The sequence below is a fragment of the Acomys minous genome (assembly GCF_964271855.1).
Source record: "Acomys minous genome assembly, chromosome: 2".
NCBI classification, from domain to species: Eukaryota; Metazoa; Chordata; class Mammalia; order Rodentia; family Muridae; genus Acomys; species Acomys minous.
Window position 1 is genome coordinate 79,497,579 of NC_140484.1, and position 19,901 is coordinate 79,517,479.

A 19,901-nucleotide genomic window follows, 5' to 3' on the forward strand; every position below is an offset into this window, starting at 1 on the left:
TCAGCAAAGCATCGTCACAGATTTTGCTTGAATCAAATGTCACCAAGTATTTCCACTTGCATCATCTCCATTAACCACCATCACTGCTCATGGGGTGGGGCATCTCATTTCACAGGTGAAGGAAATGGTTTCATGAGAGAGAAGAGTTAAATTTCCCGAGGCATGGTGGACTCAGGACAACTCAGCCTGTTCAAATATAAGATTGTTCATCAGCCCAGAGAACCCCCACTGTTTGGACTCCAGTTGACGGATATCTGGATGATCCTATGGCCTGACTCCCTTCTCAGAGACACTCCCCTCCTGTGTGGACTCTAGTGGGGAGGCTAATCTGGTGAGGCTGTTCTTGAGAGCATGTGTATGTTCCAGACGTCTAGGCAAACACTCCTTTTATCCTAACTTCAGATCCTATCTTCTGCCTGGGACCCTGGGCTTGGGTCCACCTTGTCCTTGCCCAGGAGCAAGAAAAAAAAAGCCTAGCACCTTGGCACTGCTTTGCCAGTTAATGTCTAACTGAAGAATGTCTTGCTGCCAAAAGGTGCAAAACAGAGACCTTGTGTTTCCAGGCACAGGTGTGACCCCAATGTCAATCATTTTGTGTCTCTAACTATTAAGGAAAAAAGTGAGCTCTATGCCAAAAGGAAAGAAAAATTCTACCCCCACAGAAACAATCTTAAGGAGAAGAAGCACAGAATAATTGGAGGAGAGATTGCCAGCCAAGGGCTGATGTGTATATATTACTCATAGGCACTTGTGAACGGACCAGCCCTGTCCTCCTGGGTTCAGGTAAGGCTATCTGGAGCCATCATCTCCCCTATCTACTTCTCCTCTAGCGAATCCCGTTCTCTTTCAGGGAGTTGGGAGAGAAAGTTTAGTGTCTGGCCACAGGGGACAGAGTCTCCTGATTCATCACTGATTATCAGCTTTGTGATTGGTGACATGGCAGTCTTTTTCTCTTTTAGGCTAGCTATTTTTCTTCATTCAGAGCTACCCCTGAAGCATATGCTATGTGCTACGTACTGGGGTTGTGGCAGTTAGGAAAAATATTTGCTATGTGGTGGTTCTTTGTATATGCCATTTAATTAACCATAGGAATGCCATAGTATTTTTTGCACCACACCAGTGGGTTGTGAGGTCACATAGCTTCTATTAGAGTTTTTAATTTCATTAAATAGACCTTGTCAGTAAGCAACGTATGACATAAGCATAAGAGATGTTTTGTAAAGCCTTTATTTCATCTCTCTCCCTCCCTCCCTCCCCCTCTCTCTCTCTCTCCCTCCCTCCCTCTCTCTCTCTCTCTCTCTCTCTCTCTCTCTCTCTCTCCCTCTCTCTCGTGTGTGTGTATGTGTGTGTGTGTTTTATATCATATCTCAGACTCAGGGGTCTGGAAAACATGTGGTCTTTTCAAAACTATTTATATTTGTATTTATGTTTGTGTATATGTACTGTGCATGAATTTATATGCAATATTATGGCCCCCAGAGGCCAGAAAATATATGATCTCTTAGAATTGGAGTTACAGGAGCTGTGAGCTTCTGATGTGGTGCTGGCACCTGACAAGAGCAGTGAGCACTCTTGACAGAGCTATCTCCCCAGCCCTGAGAACATTTGTTCTTGCACAAAAGTTCTTTGAGCACAGGCACATCATAGAACTAGGCCTGACACTTCCCAGACTCTGGCTGATGGAAGAGGTGGTTCTCATTGCAGAGATGAGAAAACTAGAACATGTCGTGATGGGTAACATGGGGACTGAGTTTCAGCTCAGCTCCTGTGTCTAACCATCATGCCATCCTAGTTTTTGGCTGTAAAACTTAGGGTAACACCTGAATCCATCTAGAGTTATTCCACCTGTCACAATCACAAATAACCATTTAAAAATAGTAATATGCATTATAGTTACACATAATGTATATGAGGTTAATCACCTCTAGAGTTCCTCATTGCTTGTCACTTCTTTACATGAATAGTGTGAGGATGTAGCTGATATTCATTTTTTTCTTGGTATTAAGCTCCCTGTTTGGTACATAGTAGCCACTTAATAAATGCTTGTTGAATGAATAAGTAGGTGTGAACAAATTGTAAGGTCAGGTAATCGAGAACTGCCTGTGAAAACCCAAAGCTGCTTCTAATAAGGGATGAGTGCATAAGACCATCTCATTTGGCATTTTTTTTTTTTGCTCCAAATGAAAGGCTTAGTTCTTCAAAATGTGCAGTGCATGGCGATTGGGTGGCCAGGCATGGGAAACAGGGTGTAGGGATGTGTCCACAGAGGCTTCAGAAGCCCAACAAAGCTAGAGCTGCAGCGTTTCAGTTTTCCTTATTCATATAAGTTGTGCCTCTTGGTCTATATAAATGCTGGCTTCTGATCCATATAAAGGGTGTCCAGCCAAAGTATTCCTTCTGTCTGTAGGGAGGGAAGGTAGATCATACATGTGCCTCACCCATCTCTGTTCTCAGAATTTCAGGCATCAGAAACACAAGGGAAATCTCAAGTATGTAACCTGTCCTTGCTTTGGCAGGTGTTTCCAGGACCAGCAGCAGAGAGCAGAGCATAAAGGATGGCACGGCTGCTTTCTTTGACCTGGATGCTGGTGGTAATGGTGGTAACCCCTTGGCTCACTGTAGCTGGAGCCAATGACTCATCAGAAGCAAGTGAGTGTGTGTTTCCGTGTGTGTGTGTGTGTGTGTGTGTGTGTGTGTGTGTGTGTGTGTGTGTGTACATGTGTAAGGGGGGGAGTGTGGCAATATTCCCTTTGCAGAAACAATCTTTATCTTTTAGCACACTTGGCATGATCCTTATTCTAAGCCCTTTTTGAGGACTGCACAGGACTCACTTGGAAGTTTTGTAAAGATGCAAATTCTACTTCAGTAGGTCTAGCAAGAGGCCCGAGACTCTGATTAATAACAACGTGTGGGTGATATTGATGTTGGGGCCAGGGCCTAGAACACCTCTGACTCCTTCCTACATTTCAATGGAAAGTCACAAACATGCCCAGATACACAGGAGATTTGAAATACGCACACCCTCCCCAGGTGGCTTACAGCACCTCTCCTTTAAGTGTGACGTCATTCCGTGGAGGTAGCATTGCCTTCCAACATGTAGTACTCTGGGGCCACACTAGGTATAATTGTGGGGTTATAGATTAAAAACATGGGTTCTGTGCTCATGCCATGTGCTTGGCAATTTCCAAGGGGCTTGCTCCTTCCAAATCTCAGCGTTCTTTTCTGTAAAGAAACTAAAACTGGGTGCCAGGGGGCCATTGGAAGGAGTCAATAAGCGTCAGAATGAAAAGCGCACATTTTTTTTGTCAGACATGCAGTAAGTGACACTATACAATAGCTCTTTTCTTCTTACTGTTAAAAGCAAAGTGTGTGTCTTGTCAAATGGTCTGGGGGGTGGTTCAGAGGGAGGGGACACCAGGGTCTTGGTGAAGGCTGGATAGGCAGAGAAAAGGACCTGTGCAGAAGGCACGGACTGTGGAAAGGCTGGGAAGAGGTGGCAAGTTAGTCATGCATCTTCCAATCTTCCACAAGTATCAGGAATGTTGCGTTATGCCCTTGGATATGACAGTATGGTCATTTTAAAAGAGGGCATAATGTTTAACTAGATGAATAGAGAAATCTACTCAGGGGAAGTTGGGTGGTTGGATTTCTAAGGTGTCAGCAAAGTAACAAGGCCTGAGAAGCAAGGAAGTCTGCACTCGGCCATCTGTCAGAGGCCAGGTTCTGAGGCTGGGCTCTTCTGTCTGCAGGAAAGTGTTCTGAATGCCACAGCAATGCTACCTGTACGGTGGATGGGGTGGTGACGACATGCTCCTGCCAGAAGGGCTTCACTGGCGATGGGCTGGTCTGTGAAGACATGGATGAGTGCGCCACCCTGCAGACTCACAACTGCTATGCCAACAGTAGCTGTGTGAACACGCTAGGCTCCTATGAGTGCTCCTGTCTGGATGGCTTCCGTCTGATGCCTGGGCTGGGCTGCATTGATGTGGATGAGTGCACAGAGCAGGGACTCAATAATTGTCATTCCCTGGCCACCTGTGTCAACACAGAGGGCAACTACTCGTGCTTGTGTCCCGAAGGCTACGGAGGGGATGGTTGGCACTGTGAGTGTTCCCAGGGATCCTGTGAGCCAGGACTGGACTGCCTGCCCCAGGGGCAGGATGGAGCACTGGTGTGCGAGGATCCCTGCAATGTGTATGAGACCCTGACCGAGTACTGGCGCAGCACAGAGTATGGTGCTGGATACTCCTGTGACTCAGGTCTGCAAGGCTGGTACCGGTTCACAGGCCAGGGTGGTGTGCGCATGGCTGAGACCTGCGTTCCGGTCCTGCGATGCAACACGGCTGCGCCCATGTGGCTCAACGGCTCTCATCCTTCAAGCAGCGAGGGCATTGTGAGCCGCACGGCCTGCGCGCACTGGAGCGGCCACTGCTGCCTGTGGTCCACACAGGTCCAGGTGAAGGCTTGCCCAGGTGGCTACTATGTTTACAACCTGACGGAGCCTCCAGAGTGCAATCTGGCTTACTGCACAGGTGAGCCTGGCAACGCCCTTCATCCTTACTCGGCAGGGGTCTTGAGGCACAGGTGTTGACTGTATGTGTATGTTGGCTGTATTGCAGATCCTAGCTCCGTGGAGGGGACTTGCGAAGAGTGCGGAGTAGATGAGGATTGCATATCAGATAACGGCAGATGGCGCTGCCAATGTAAACAGGACTTCAACATCACAGGTGAGACCCAGGGGGAAATTAACTGAGAAACTAAATCATCAGCGTTTAGGGCTGAGGCTCGTGCTGGTGTGGGCCTGTGACCCAGCGGACACATCCAGTCAGTGAGAAGGAAAGGTCACTATAGCCTGGGTGGTTTCGGGCTCCTCCTCAGTTGGCTCCAAAGTTTCTAGAGGCTTGGGACTGGGAACCTCTTCCTAACCAGTATTCTCTTTTGGAGGACTCCAAAACATGGCAGGCACAACAGGTAGCCAGAACTTAGGAGCCAGAAATTGACTACAGTAATTCTGTGGCCCATGGCTGGTGTGGCATGCTGGGCAAGGAAGTGGTCCTCTCTGACCCTGTTTCCTCATGGTGCCATAGAGGATGTCTCAGTCTGTCTGTCCTAGACTTGCGTCATGAGTGGGGCTTGATGGTCTGATTCAGTGGTATCCAAGTACTAGCTGCACGGTGAGTTTTATGATGAACACACTCCTCTCCAAATGCGGAAGTGCTTGCTCCCCTAAGGTTAATTTAGGCTGGGGTGGTCATACTGCATTTATAAGTAACACCTCACAAAGCTATCTGTAAAAAAGAACACAATGGAAAAGATGTCATTATACTTCTGCGGTTGTGTAGTGCTTTGGTAAAATACTTTAAAAGGACTAAAAGTGAAAAAGTTAAAAAAAAATACTTCAAAAATCTTAGGCTTATTTGTGTGCATTAAGTGTGTGTGTGTATGTGTGTGTGTGTGTGATATGTACGTGTGAGAAGGGACTCAAGTGTTGTGGCACACAAGTGGAGATCAGAGAACAACTTGTGGAAGCTGGTTCTGGCTTTCTACCATACAAGTCCTGGGGACTGAACTGAGGTAGTAAGGCTTGGCAACAAATATCTTTAGCCACTAGTCCCTCAAAACTGACTAATAGCAAAGAATTCTAGCTATTCATTGCTTCCTACTCCAAACTCTGAGCCTGCTCTTTGTTTAAGAGGGAAATTAATTAACCAGTATTTGGTATCAGAGTCACTGCCACTAGGGGACTGGCACTTGCGTGTAGCAAGGGTACTAAAAAAAAAATGACAGTTAACTTTTTCTTATTTCTCTTTTCTCCTTTTATCTGAATTTGATGTTGTTTAACGATGGGCCTGTGAAAGACCCTCAAACTACCCTAAATTGTGTATATAATCTACTCTTAAGGGAACATGGAGCTAGATGACTGGCAGTTGCACCCACCCATGGATGCTCATAACTCAGTTTTGTCTGAGAGGGGACAGTGATTATCCCAAGGCATATTAAGTGCCACAATCTGGTGGCCAGCCCAAGCAAACATGCTGGATACCTGGAGACATGCCTGGCCCTAGAGGTGCAGGCTCCTAATCCTGTTGTTCGTGGCCATTTCAGATGTCTCCCTCCTGGAGCACAGGCTGGAGTGTGGGGTCAATGACATCAAGATGTCCCTTAGCAAGTGCCAGCTGAAGAATCTGGGATTTCTGAAGATCTTCATGTACCTGAGTGACAACCAGTGCTCAGGCTTCAGTGAGAGGGGTGAACGAGACTGGATGTCGGTGGTGACCCCTGCCCGGGATGGTCCCTGTGGGACAGTGTTGAGGGTAAGTCCTTGCCAGTGGTGACAGCCATTTTGTAGTGCTTGGTGCCTATTTAAGTCCCAAGTCCACCCATTGTAAGAGTTTTGGCTGAGTTGTTTGACCTGACTGGATAACTTCAACATGAAAGGATTGTCACTTCTCTGTGTTGAGAAGATTAAATTAAGCCGTGCATTGGATGTGAGCTTGCTCTGTAAGGATGGCTCCCCATTGTACAGATGGGGAAGGTAGTGCTAAGCTGGCAGTGATGGCCTCCAGCCACTGAGGCCTCATTCCCAGAGACCTCTGCAGAGATTAGCTCATAAAAGTTTGTGTGGCAGGCACCTAGCTTCCTCCTGCTTCCTTCATCCCTGGAAAGTAAATGGGAACGAACAAAAGGAAAGGAGGAAAGGAAGAAGTTGCCATTGGTCATGGGTAGTGGGAAATGAAATTAGCGATAGCCTGCCTATGGCTTTCAGTTTTGAAGAGAAAACCTGCAGTTTTGAAACTAGCCTAGGCGTTGTAGATCCCATGCTCTGAAGGGACATATTTATTTCTCAGCACACCCTGAGCCTCCACCCCTTCATCCATGATGCAGGGATTCAGCATCCCCGTCACTTTAGGCCACTGGAGTCATTAATGGAGTGATGCAGCGGAGAATGTAGCTCAGGGTCTGGAATATGACATCTGTTCCTAGAGTCACTGCTGTTGTGGCACACAGACTGGGAGGGCAGCTTTCAGGTGTCCACAGACAAACTCAATTGGCTGTAAAACCCTGTCCAGGGTTTGTTTCATGAGCCTTTCTCTTACTCCCCTTCTGCCAACACAGAGGAATGAAACCCATGCCACCTACAGCAATACCCTCTACCTGGCAAAAGACAGCATCATCCGTGACGTCAACATCAGAATCAACTTTGAGTGCTCTTACCCACTAGACATGAAAGTCAGCCTGAAGACCTCCCTACAGCCCATGGTCAGGTGCGGCCATCAAGGGGCTACAGTGCTCCTAGGGGCTCCACGCAACAATCCTTCATCCCCTCATCCCCTCAGCCTCCCTGGCTCCTCAACCTCTCAGCCTCTCACCCCTTTACCCCCTTAGCTCCTCAACTCCTCATGCCCTCAGCCCCTCAGCCCCTCAGACTCTCAGCCTCTCAGTCATGAGATCTTCAGCTGCCTTGCCAAATGGGCACTGGCTTTGGAGTCTGAGAGGCAGGATTGTTTAGTGGGGACACTTAGTAAGGAGTAGAACTCAGGTCCCAACCCAGGCCCTGCCAAATATTAACTGAATAGCTGTGGGGAACCCATATCCACCCTCTAACTGTTGTTGCCATCTGCCAAGGGGCCTTTTACAATGCTTTCACTGCCTTTCTCAGGACAACGATGTTCTGCAAAGGTGAGCAAAATACTAGCCCCTGTCTTTTCAGAAGGATTGGGGGCCCTGCTTTTGAAGGGGACTCCAGGTGATAATAGCTCACATTTAGATCTCAGTTTTTATCTGATTAAAGAGGCATTTACAAACCATGTTTTTCAGAGGTGTCTTCCCCCTCCCCTCCCTCCGTGGAAAGGAAGCTGGAGAGGTGAATCAGGAAAGCTCCATCCATTTCTGTGAAAAAAATTGAATCCCTTTGCTAAGTAAAATAGAAAGTCTTTGAGTATGATGAGTCACAGCCCACTAATGCTCATGCTGGGAAAAATGACAGCTGCTCTATGCTGGACCTCATGTTAAATGCTTTATATGAAACATCTCATCAGAGTCTTACAGTAGGCCTAAAGCAGCATTTCCCTTTAATACAGTCCCTCATGTTGTGGTGATCCCACCAACCATAAAATTATTTAATTGCTACTTCATAACTGTAATTTTGATACTGTTATCAATAATAATGTAAATATTTTTGGAGACAGAGGTTTGCCTAAGGGGTCACAATCCACAGATTGAGAACCGCTGCCCTAGAAGACATAGACTCAGAGAAGAGTACTGGGCTATGTGTCTGACTTGTTTTTTCTGTGCTATTGGAAGGAGTACTACTAGGCTAGTCAGTGACCTGGCATAATGTGGCTGTGTCCTAGGCCTGCCTTCAACCTGCCAGAAAGCAAACCTCTCTGGGACTTGAGGAAGCCTCAGCCTGTTCACTGTTGTGAAGTGAACCTCTATATTACTAAGCATTTCTCCTATGCTGTATTTTGTACGACACCATCCTCTCCACATCCTTTGAGAGATTATGCAGTGAAATTCTCATGAGTGTGAGTGTTTAGATGAAAATCCATGCACTTTACAAGACCCAATCTGATGTAGGTATTAAAAGGAACATTACAATGGATTCTCAGAACTCACATCTGCAGGGCTCCTGACTGCTCGTCTCTTTTTGCCTATTGAAGGTTGAGATTCAAGAAGTCCAGGCAGGTCCCTCAAGAGTTTGTGTTTTTTAAAAAGATGGTAGCAAGGGGCCACCAGCAGTGCATGGAACATGTGACTCAATATATGGTCTATGGGTCTGTAACATCCGGAGCTTGTTAGAGATATAGAACCCTGAGTACCACCTCAGATCTGCCAAGGAAGAGCATCCTTCTTCCCAAACATCCCTTGCCCCTGTGTGTTCACTGCAGTTTGCAAGCAGTGGTGAGGGGTCCAGTCCTGCTACTGAATGAAAGTGTCAGATAACTGCAAGGAACTGCCCAAGAATGCTGACCAGAATGGGTAGCAATTTGTGAGAGTTCTCAACCTGGTCCTCTTACCAGCTCTTCTTCCTCTGCAGTGCCCTGAACATCAGCTTGGGTGGGACAGGCATGTTTACTGTGCGGATGGCACTGTTTCAGAGCTCTACCTATATGCAGCCCTACCAAGGCCCCTCTGTGATGCTTTCCACTGAAGCTTTTCTGTACGTGGGCACCATGCTGGATGGAGGCGATTTGTCCCGGTTTGTACTGCTAATGACCAACTGCTATGCCACGCCCAGCAGCAACTCCACAGACCCTGTGAAATACTTCATTATCCAGGACAGGTAAAGCACTGAGTCTTGTTTGAGGGTTCATGGGTGGGATTTTGGGAGATGTCTTTAGAATTAATGGGGGAAATACATCTTCATGACGTTGTACCTTCAATGTAGCATTCTGACCCACTTGGGATACAGGCAAAAAGTCATGGAAGGATTTGAGAATGCAAGGATCTACCTATGCTATCAGTTTTTGGTACTATTTCATTAGGATCTTATTATGTAATGCATTGTCAAATATAGTTTTGCAAGTATGAAAAGCAGAAATCAAATGTTTTTAACATTTTAAGACATGTGCTTAGATTTAGCTGGTTTTCTCTGTGTTCTTGAAATACCTTATTTTAGGACTGGAGAGATGGCTCGGTGGTTAAGAACACTGTCTTCTTCCAGAGGTCCTGAGTTCAATTCCCAGCAATCACATTTTGGCTCATAACCATCTATAATGAGATCTGATGCTCTCTTCTGGCATGCAAGTGTACATGCAGACAGAGCACTGTATACATTAAAAAAAAGAAATAACTTATTTTATTCAATAAAACATTATATTTGAAGAGGTCTGCATATGTTCACTAAAGGTCCAAGTGGCTATTCCTGAATGAGAAAATGTAAGAAATCCGATGGAAAGGCAGGCTCAGAGTAGCCAATAGGGAGGAAAAGGCTGGGAGTGGGCATGGCCAGCTAAGGATCAGTGGGAACTGTGAGGCACAGGTGTGCTGTCTCCTCCTTAAGAGGCTTTTCTTAAACAGAGGCTTTGTGGATACTGTGGTGAAGCCCTCTACCCTCATACAGTGTAAATTCTGAAGGCAAGACAGACAGTTACATGAAAGTGAAATAAGCAGAGTGTTAGCGATAAAAAGCCCCTTGGATGAACGAAGTCGGGGAGGTAGAGGCTTTGGTGCCCATGGTCCAGGCAGGAAAGGCACTAAAGGGTGGTCTTTAGAGTCAGCCTGACTACTTACAAGATGGATGTTCAGTTGAGTTCTCACCCAGTTTTCATCCTCTGTTTAGAATATCCCTTTGCAATAAAATAGAAGTCTGTTCTGGAATTAACAGTGACCAAGTAATGTCTGATAGCTCTCATGTCTTCCATGTGTAAGATTTCTTCTGTTTACGTGACAGGGGATACAAAATGATTGCCATGCTCTAAATGTCTGCACAAATGTATCATAAGAAAGAAAAAAATTAAACAAAAACAAAGATGTTGGGACACACAGGCAAGCATTCGGAAAGGTGGTATCTAAATACAGCGAAGAGGCTGGGATTTGGACTACGCTGACATGATCTTGACAGGACATTAGGATGATATGAACGTCACCCTTGGCTTCTCCATTTCCTTGCTCTGAGGTGCAAGCCGGTTCATGCTCTTGGATGTTCATGTTCTCACATGCCACATAGAGATAGAGAACAGTGCTCTGCAGGAGCCCCTACAGTCATTTTTCCTGAGTATAAAATTGAGACACATATGTTCTGGAGAAAGCAGGGAGAAATGTGGTGTGTATTTGAGTCTCTGTGTGAGTGTGTATAAGGAAGCTGGCCTGAGCATTATGAGTCATAGGAAAGTGTTACTACATCACAAGACAGGAGGCAAGTTGAGGACACTGAGGGTGACCAGAGGGGACACTAGGATGCCTGCTTGTGCTGAGTATTGGGGCTGTGATGGGCTATGTTGAATATGGATTTCCCTTTGGAATGGGTTACTGCTTAATTTCAAGTCTTTTCCACCTCCTCTTCCTCCTTCTCCTCTCTCCTCCCCTTTTCCTTCCTCCTCCTTCTTACCTTCCTTCCTTCTTTGTCTTCTTCCTCCTCCTTTTCTTTTTGTCATATAGAGTTTTGGGTGCTAGGATTGGATCTGCCTTATAGTGGATATCTAGCAGAAAGTTGTTGGCTCTGTTTATTAACAAGTAAACTTTATTAAACAACCCAACTATCATATACAAGAAGGAAAAAAGGGTTAAAGGGACAGAATAGTAAACCTTCTGGAATCCGTTCCGCAGGACAGGTCCTTAGGTGTCTCTGTCCCTTGAGCTGGTCCAGTCCCTTCCTCTCTCCGCGAGCCCTGCTCGCCTTCACCTGTTGTTTTTTCCTTTTTCCCACATTCCCAGTTACAAGCAAAGGGCGGTCTCCTTTTCCCTTCGAGGGTCAATTAGGAAAACAATAGCCACGGTGGGGTTCCCAAGTCGGCTTCCTGAATTCCAAGCCCAGGAAGGCTCCAAACAGTCTGTCACAAGGTATTCGTGGCTTGCCCCAAGGGTAAAGCCTGCTAAGACTGCTTCCTCCTGTGACAAAGCTTAATCTTTCCCACCCATCTCCTTTTTCTTTTAAAAAATTAAGAACTATATACACATATATACGTATATTCATACTCATTAGGGCATAAAAAAAGACATAACAAAGTCCTTTTATACTTGTTAACTTAAGGGAAAGTATACCACCATCCTACCAAAGAGAGTTCTTTTCTTTTATGAGAAATTGTAATTATTAATCTACTAAAGCTTTTAGTAACACTGTGGCTATCTAGTCTTTAATCTCATCAGAGACCCAAGAAGGAAAATCTATCTAATAAAGGAAGTGCTGGCAGGCAACTTCCAAGTTGCAGAGTACAGAGAGAGCAGACTGTCTGGATAGTCACCGAATTTTTTTTTTAATTGGGGCAATCAGTCTTTAACCTTATCGGCCCAAAACATCTAACGAACTGCTTTTTGAAGCAGGAAATCTGAGGGTCTGGTGACTCCACACACGAAAATATAATTTACTTGTAGGGGTAACGATAACCGTGAGGGGCTGCTTCCACTTGGGACTGTTTGTATTGTTGCATTTTTTTGTCTTCTTTGACTGTCCATCTACTGTGACCTCTACATAAGGACTTGGTCCAAACCAATTCTTTTTATTTTCTTTAAGTTTGGCTGAGATGACAGTGATCTGAAGTTGTGACTTCATGGTCAGGCTACCCATTGAATCAAGCTGTGATTCACTAGCAGACATACCATCAACAAGACAGCAAACCTGAAGTTCTCACTGGTTGAGTCACTTCTTTGGGTTAAGGCGTTGTTTCCAGAAGGCCACTGTGAAATGCATGTTACCAGGACTCGGGGCGGCGGCGACTTCTCGTGAATCTGAATGATCCTGTCTCAGTTTTTAAATTATCTTTGAGCAAATGTGAAATGAAATAGGGTTACCTGCTTCAATGCCCAGAATGCCCAGCACACATATGAGCTTATGCATGCTGATTTATTTCTTTTGGCAGCTGTATTTGGATGCCACTGCATGCATTGCAAATGGGTACATGTATTTCTGTTGGCTCAGTGGCTGGCAAGACTTGCTCGTTTCTGCGATTATAACAGGCACATATTCAACAGCATAAAACAGCTAATGATTCTTCACTATCTTTCCTTGGCAGTGAGAAATGCCTGACTTCTGGTTTGTTCCAACTCTGTGGTTGAAGACTTTTATTATTCTTCTTTAGCCCTAGACACAGGTGGTCCGTAGTGTGTACAATATTCTGTTCTAAGCACTTTGAAAAAAATAACTGTTAATCCTCACAATTATCTTTTGACATAAGCTGTAATTATTACTCCTGCATGCATAGGAAGAAATCGAGACACAGAGAGGTTTAATTGCCTGGCCAAAACCACACAGCTAACGGGTGGTGATATGATAGTTAAGGCCTGGAAGTGGAGCTCCAGCATCTTGGCTTGACCAACCCCATCATATGTCTTAATGTTCCCCATTCAGATGTCCACAGACAGAGGATACAACCATTCAGGTGATGGAGAATGGCGAGTCCCCTCAGGGACGATTTTCTGTTCAGATGTTCCGGTTTGCAGGAAATTATGACCTTGTCTACCTGCACTGCGAGGTGTACCTGTGTGATGCTGTGAATGAACAGTGCAAGCCTGTGAGTCATGAACACACCATAGCAGCTTGCTCCAATGCTCATTTCTGTCATCAAGACACTTGGTCACAGGCATAAAGGAAGACATGTATTTATGGCATTTATCTATCTATAGATAAATATCTGGTATTTACCTATCTATAGGGGTACAGAACTGCACGACAGAGTGGGAAGGGCTGGTCAGGATGCCTGGTCTACGTGGCAGTTAGGAAGCGGTAGCAGTGATCTCAGGGAATGTATCTGGTAAATTGGCTTTATTTGCAAGATGCAAGCTTATCTCCCAATAACAGGAGGTAAGCCTTCAGCATCATGTTCAGCTCAGGTGTTTAATGTACTCAGGCATCACAGAAATCAGCAAGGGAGGTACTAGCTCAGAGAACTTAAGTGAAGTTTCCACAATCAAGATTAGGGGTTGAGGTGGGATGTGAGTTCCTATATCCTGCATGAGGCAGGAGGATGATCTTCTGACATGGCTGCCTACTTCTCACGCAAGGAGCACGTTCTGCCTTCCTCTCCACACACTAGTGATTTTCTGTGTCACTCTTCCCCTGCAGACCTGCTCTGGTACTAGATTTCGAAGTGGGAACTTTATAGATCAGACTCGTGTCCTGAACTTGGGTCCCATCACACGACAAGGTGAGAGATATACTCTTCTATCATGGCTCTGAATGGGGAAGGGGCAATATGGCTGCCTTCTTAGGTCTTACCAGGAACATAAGAGTGAGGAGCAGTAGATTCTCTGCGGTAAGAGCTGCTGCCTTACTTAAACTTATTTTGTATCAATATACACATTTCTCTATCAATGAGTTAAAATTAACCTTATTTGTGAGTAACAATTAAGGACCTAAGTTGAGGAGTAGATTCAATAATCCACTTTTAGTCCTATCATCCCTACATATATCTATACTCTCCTTTCTTTTTTTTTTACAACCCCTATCTTTATATCTTTTAATGACAATATATATCTTAGTCTAAGAAAGTAACCAAAAACCACCCAACCCCCCTTAAGGGAAATGTTTTTTTGTTTGTTTTTTTTTTAGTTTTTTTTTTTTTAAGTTGATTTGGGGCAGAGAATACCTGTAGGGGGCCCCAAATAAAAAACATGGGTAAACAAGATGGGAATAGTATTTGTGGTTTAGTCTCTAAATGTTCAGAAATATTAGGTTTAATATTAGTCTTGTGTGGGACAGTCTGAAATGTTGGACCAATTTGGATCAGGAGACTTCTTTGAAGCTGTCCTTTTCTGATGAGGAACCACAACCGAAACACTTGGAGCTGGAACATGTAGGATGTAGGATGTAAGCGTCTTAGTATGTTGGAAGAACAGTGCTTGGTTTTTTTATTTTGAAAACATATAATTTTTCACAAGCATTATATAGTCTTAAAATTATGAACGTATTAGGTGTGCAGGATGCACATGTCTCAGTCAGTCTTAGAGTTATTTTCATGTAGTGGAATTTGTAATATAAGTTAACTGATTTGTAGTTTGAATTTATGTAAATTTATGTAAACATAGACCTTTTTAAGTTAGTAGTCTTTTTTTTTATTTAGGTCTGTTTTAATTTGACCTCTTTTAAAGACAAAATATAACATCACCATTAACAATGAGCATACAATTATCATCATATTGGAATTAAAACAAGATTGTATAGTTTTTAAATGTCTCTTTTTAGGCTTTATGGTGCTTGATATGTAAGTTAGGCCACATCCTGTTTTTTGAGAAAATGTCTTTTGTTTTAGAAACAAGCCGGTTGTTCTGAGCAGAAGAAAAAAGGCATTAAGTTTTAAATAGACATCAGATAGATTTTTATTTTATTTTAGGGTTTATGTATGTTGTCGGTATTTTGTACCTAGGTAGCCAGTTTCTATGGTTTTTTTTTTTACCTTGGTCTTTATCTTGACCAGCAAAATATATCTCTTAGGCCATAGGTATCTTGTACCTGGCTTTTTATTTTTGTTGTGGGTGTTTTTGTCTCACTCCTTTTCTACATGGGAGCTATGAAGCTTCATGTCTATATCTGTTTAACATTTTACTTTTAAGGAGATGGGCTGGCCTTTTAAAAAAGCATTTTTATCATTTTAAAAAAATTTTTACATAAACCTCAGGTTGATGTGGATTTATTTTTTAGATCAGTAAGCACATATAATTTATTATTAGGAAAAAGGAATGTATCCAAAAATTTGTTAGTTTAAATCTTAAGCAGTTTCTTGTAAGTAATTTATCTTATCAGCAGGGGGTCAAGCCTGTGGAGGCCAGGTTGGAACTCAGGAGTTCTGCTTGGTTTTTGTCTCTATTGTGTTGGGATTAAGGGCTGGTGCCACTTCCCTATTTAACTATTTTATCTCAATTTAGTCAAAATCTTTAGAAATATCAAACATAAATCAATCAACCAAACCAGAAAAGTCTAAGCCTTGGGTCCTTTGTGTCAAATTAGGCTTTAGTTAGTGAAATCCTGTCCACCATTCCTTGGAATTTAAACTCTATGGAGAAAAGTCCAGGTTTTTTTTTCCATTTTTTGGTTGTTAGTAACTTAATCTCACATTCCCGCGCCCCCCCCCCCGTCTTTTTTTTTTTTAACCTTTTTAGAGAGGGTAAGGAGAAGTGTGACTATGACTAAGCCCATTGTAAACAAATTTATAAACACCAAAACAAAGCCAAAAATGATCTAGGAGCCTTTTGTCATGGTGTTTTGGAAAGGGACCACAGTAGTTTTTATTTTATTATTATTTTTAGACATTTAACTCTGTTTTTTAGGCCAGTTTAGAAGACTGTCAGCCTCTTAGTTTTGTCTCTTTAACCGGCCACGTGTATGTAGCCACATTTGTTTTGGCTCAATGGATGCTCTCTTGGAGCTATCAACTCTTTTTAGACTATGACAAAATATGATTTTTAAGAGTGTGGATGCGTGCCCCACGTTGGGCACAACTTATTGTTTTTAAATTATCTGTATTATTATTATTACCAGCTAGCAATCAATTAAGACACAGACACTGGTTATATTTTAAAATAGCTTTAGTTAACCTGGGGCAGGGCAGACATTAATCCTCTAAACTACTTCCCATAGTGGGACAGGCATAGGATCCTTGTCTCAATCCCATGTCATCTGTTTTCAATAACTTTTATCAAGCTACCGCCCATCTGTATTCTCAAATACTTGTAAATGTTTTTTATCTGGGCTGAATTTTTCATATACGCCAGCCATGGGTTTCTCCTCCATCTAACCCCTGTAAGCCTTTCTCTCGTTTTTAAGTTTCTCTCCTTCTTCCTTGTGGTGGTCTCTGTTCTTCTTCTCAGCATTATTTCTCTCTCTCTAAACCCCACCTGTGTCCTCTGCCCTGCCCAGTTGGGATGGCTTTTTGTTATTCAAAAGGTGGATCACAGAGACAACAAACAGTAATTAACATAAAAATACATTAGACCATCCCCCAACAATTTACCCATTGCAGAGACAGGCTTTGGTGCTCACTGTGGTTTAATGTCTTGTGATAAGCAGAGCAGAGCCACTTGGATGCATAAGTTGGGGAAACAGCATGATTTTGATGTGTAGAACTGCAGTTGACTTAGTGCGGGAAGAAAGTGTACACCGAATCTGGAGCTGTTCTGACAAAACCAGACCCAGTGTTGGTGATGGGGGAAGACTAAAGAGAAGCCGGCTTGTTAGGAGAACTGAGGGAAGCTAGGGCAGCGATGGGAGATAAACTAGTGTAGACGTAGCCACTGTGGGGCTCTGTAGATTTTGACAGGTTTTCTTCTGGAAGCACAAGGTACATGAGTCTGGAAAACTCCAGTGTAGGAGAGTGGTATGGTTGGATTTGGGTTTCAGAAAGTGACACTGACTGTGCAAGAGGAGAGAATATGTCTCAGCCTCCTTGCAATCCCCATGCCTCACTTTTCATGGATCTTCTGTTTCTCCCAAAGGTGTCCAGGCCTCAGAGTCCAAGGCTGCTTCCAGCAACTTGAGTAAGTCTAGGCCTTTTCTCTACAGTTACCTGCTTCATGACAATGCCTCTGTGGTTTCTATCTGAGGATCTGAGTGGGCTGGAGGGCATATATAGCCTTCAGAGCCTGAGCTGCTAAGGGGTGATTTGACTTGAAAATGTCTGGACGTTGGTCCATATGCACGCACACACTCGTGCTGTCTCACCGTAGTGTGTGGGAACACAGGCATAACCCAACAGACCAAGAGAATGCAGTATCTAGGTATGTTTGCACAAACTCTCATATCTGTGAACAGATATTGCATACATTTATATCTGTATGCATACTTATACATATATTTGCATACACACAGATCACACAATTCCTCTCTGCTCACACATATTCATATATGCACACACAAACAACACACTCTCATATCAGCACACAAACCATTGATACTCATACACACAGATCACACACACTCACCTCTGCACACACATTCATGGGCATACAACCACATATACTCACATCTGCACATGGATCACACACATTCACACCTGAACACACAGACCATACACACTCATGTCCTCACAAGACTGTACATACTCATATCTATGCACAGACCATACGAATTCGTAATTGTATACATATCACAATACTCATATATGCACATACAGATCCTAAATGTTCATATATGTATGCAATTTTGATCACACACATTCATATATGCACACACAGATCACACATGTTTGTGTCTTTTTACACAGACATACACACAGCTGCAGTTGCATGCATGTTTATTTGCTGCTTAGACACCCACATATATTTATTAAAACGTGTTCCCCAAGGACAGATAAAGTCCCCCTGCCCTGTTCTTGGCACTTCCTGAAGCTGAGGCTCATCTGTAACACCTGCTGGGGCTGCTTCACAGCTAGTAAATATTTGTTGAGGGCCACTGTTTGCCGAGAACCAAGCTTAGTAGTGCACTGAGCACATCAGACATACAACCTCCCTTTTCTCTTTTGCCTTCTTCAAGCCTCAGACCACAAAAAACAACAACAACAACAAAAAAAAAACCAAAAACAACAACAACAACAACAACAAAACAGGAACTGGTGACATTTTTGGCCTTTTTCTTCTGCATTCTGCCTTATTTGACACTTCAGATGAAAACTGAATCCACATAGGCATTGTCTTTCTTGGCTTATGAAACCTGGGTCTGAGAGGGCTGCTACAGCAACCTGGTGTTTGTCGTAAGTTCTGTACCACCGAGCTCAGAGCTGGAAAGTCACATTGCTTCTATGACAAAGGCTCATCCTTTGTGACTAGGCTCTGGGGTCTCTAGGATGGTTAAATGTGTTAGACACTAGATGAGAGTGCACACCACGTCCTCCAGGAAACACTACTGCCTTCTTCAAACCAGTCCACACGGAATGGAGCCTTTATCTACTTTCCCACCCAGAGTAGAAACCGTCTTCTAACTGCCTACTCCAGAGATGGCACTCTTCTTGACTCTTCTGTAGGAAAGTGTCATGTTATTTTGCACAAAAGTACACCAGCATTTGCCATATCTCTATATTTGTTTTCCTTTTAGGGCTCCTGAGCATCTGGCTGCCCCTGTCTCTCTCAGCCACTTTGACCCTGACCTTTCAGTGATGGACCACAGGAAATCTGGTGTGGGTCGCAGCTTTCTTCCTGCTGGCCAGGAGGGGAGATGCAGGCTGGTTTTCAGCCACAGGAGAGGGAGATGAAGTTGCCTCCAGCTTGCACTTACTCTTTTGCCCTTTAATCCTCACTATCAAAAACAAGTTGATATCTCTCAGTGCTGCTCTTTCTCAGAATGGGATTTGTGATATGTGGGCATATGAAGCCTATGTCTCCTTAAAGAATGTGGCAAAATAATAAGGTTAAAGCATCAGCTTTTGGAATCATTGATTCAAATCTTTACTGAGTACACTGTTGGTGTGGGCACTGTCTGTTGTGCTGAGCATCATGTGATGGGGGAAAAAAAACCAGACCTTTTCTCTATATGGACTTCACAGTTGCTCCAAGAAATGGGGCTCAATAAATGCTCTGCTACACGTGTCTGAATTTCACCTGTCCATATATACATCTATCCTTTCATTCAGTAGGTATTTATCAAGCTGCTCCTATACTAGTTACAGAGGTATACTGGAGATCTAACATTGAACATAGTCAGTGAACAGTTCCAAAGGCTGCCAGGGACGCCAGAAATGGAGAATTTAAAACAGACAACAGGAGGTGGCTGATTCTTTGCCATGGGGGCAGCCATGATGCGCTCACAAGGCAACTTTGATTTTCCAGATTTTGTAGGCTTATACTGGGTGCTAAGAAACACTGGCAGATGAGGCAGAGCCAGCCCCTGCTGTGGGAGTCTCAGGTCTTAGAGAAGAGATGCAGAAGCAATGACAGGTGTCTTGTGCCTCTGTAGGACTCATGTTCACTGGCTTCTGCTTGCCAATCCTAAAGTTGTAGATCTCTTCTCAGGCCTCAGCAGTAGCAGAGAGCATAGGCACACCCTCCCGTAGGTAGGGAGTTATCGTGAGTTTCATGTATGGACAGAAACCAGATACTTTCTATGCTCAGATACTCAGAGATCCCAGAGATCTCTAGATGAAAGGTCACCAATGCTGATGAGAACTCTTTTCCCTGGCCCAGCTGCTTCCCTGGCCTCCTGCTGGGACTTTCCTGGGGAGGCCAAGGCCTCACATCAGATCTCAGGAGAGGTCAGGCTTGTGTGTCTGCAACAAGGGCTGCTGAGACAGTGTGTCTTGTTAAGAGCTCCTATCAGA

At 44.0% G+C, this 19,901-nt stretch overlaps 1 protein-coding gene across 1 annotated transcript; it reads left to right on the plus strand.

Moving 5' to 3' along the window:
• The first annotated feature begins 628 nt into the window (after positions 1–628).
• On the plus strand, positions 629–19,179 carry UMOD (uromodulin). Its single transcript, XM_084773914.1, has 11 exons — positions 629–783; positions 2,517–2,649; positions 3,750–4,532; positions 4,620–4,727; positions 6,106–6,314; positions 7,117–7,265; positions 9,041–9,286; positions 13,010–13,172; positions 13,724–13,805; positions 17,089–17,130; positions 18,683–19,179. Exons 2-11 carry the CDS (start codon positions 2,556–2,558, stop codon positions 18,742–18,744), a joined length of 1,938 nt encoding a protein of 645 aa, XP_084630040.1. The 5' UTR covers positions 629–783; positions 2,517–2,555; the 3' UTR covers positions 18,745–19,179.
• Positions 19,180–19,901: the final 722 nt, after the last annotated feature.

Bases quoted from the DNA above. Each gene is read 5' to 3' on its own strand.
- UMOD (XM_084773914.1), top strand. From the start codon at position 2,556: ATGGCACGGCTGCTTTCTTTGACCTGGATGCTGGTGGTAATGGTGGTA. The intron at 4,533-4,619 runs GTGAGCCTGGCA...GCTGTATTGCAG, and splicing joins CAATCTGGCTTACTGCACAG to ATCCTAGCTCCGTGGAGGGG. The intron at 9,287-13,009 runs GTAAAGCACTGA...TTCCCCATTCAG, and splicing joins TACTTCATTATCCAGGACAG to ATGTCCACAGACAGAGGATA.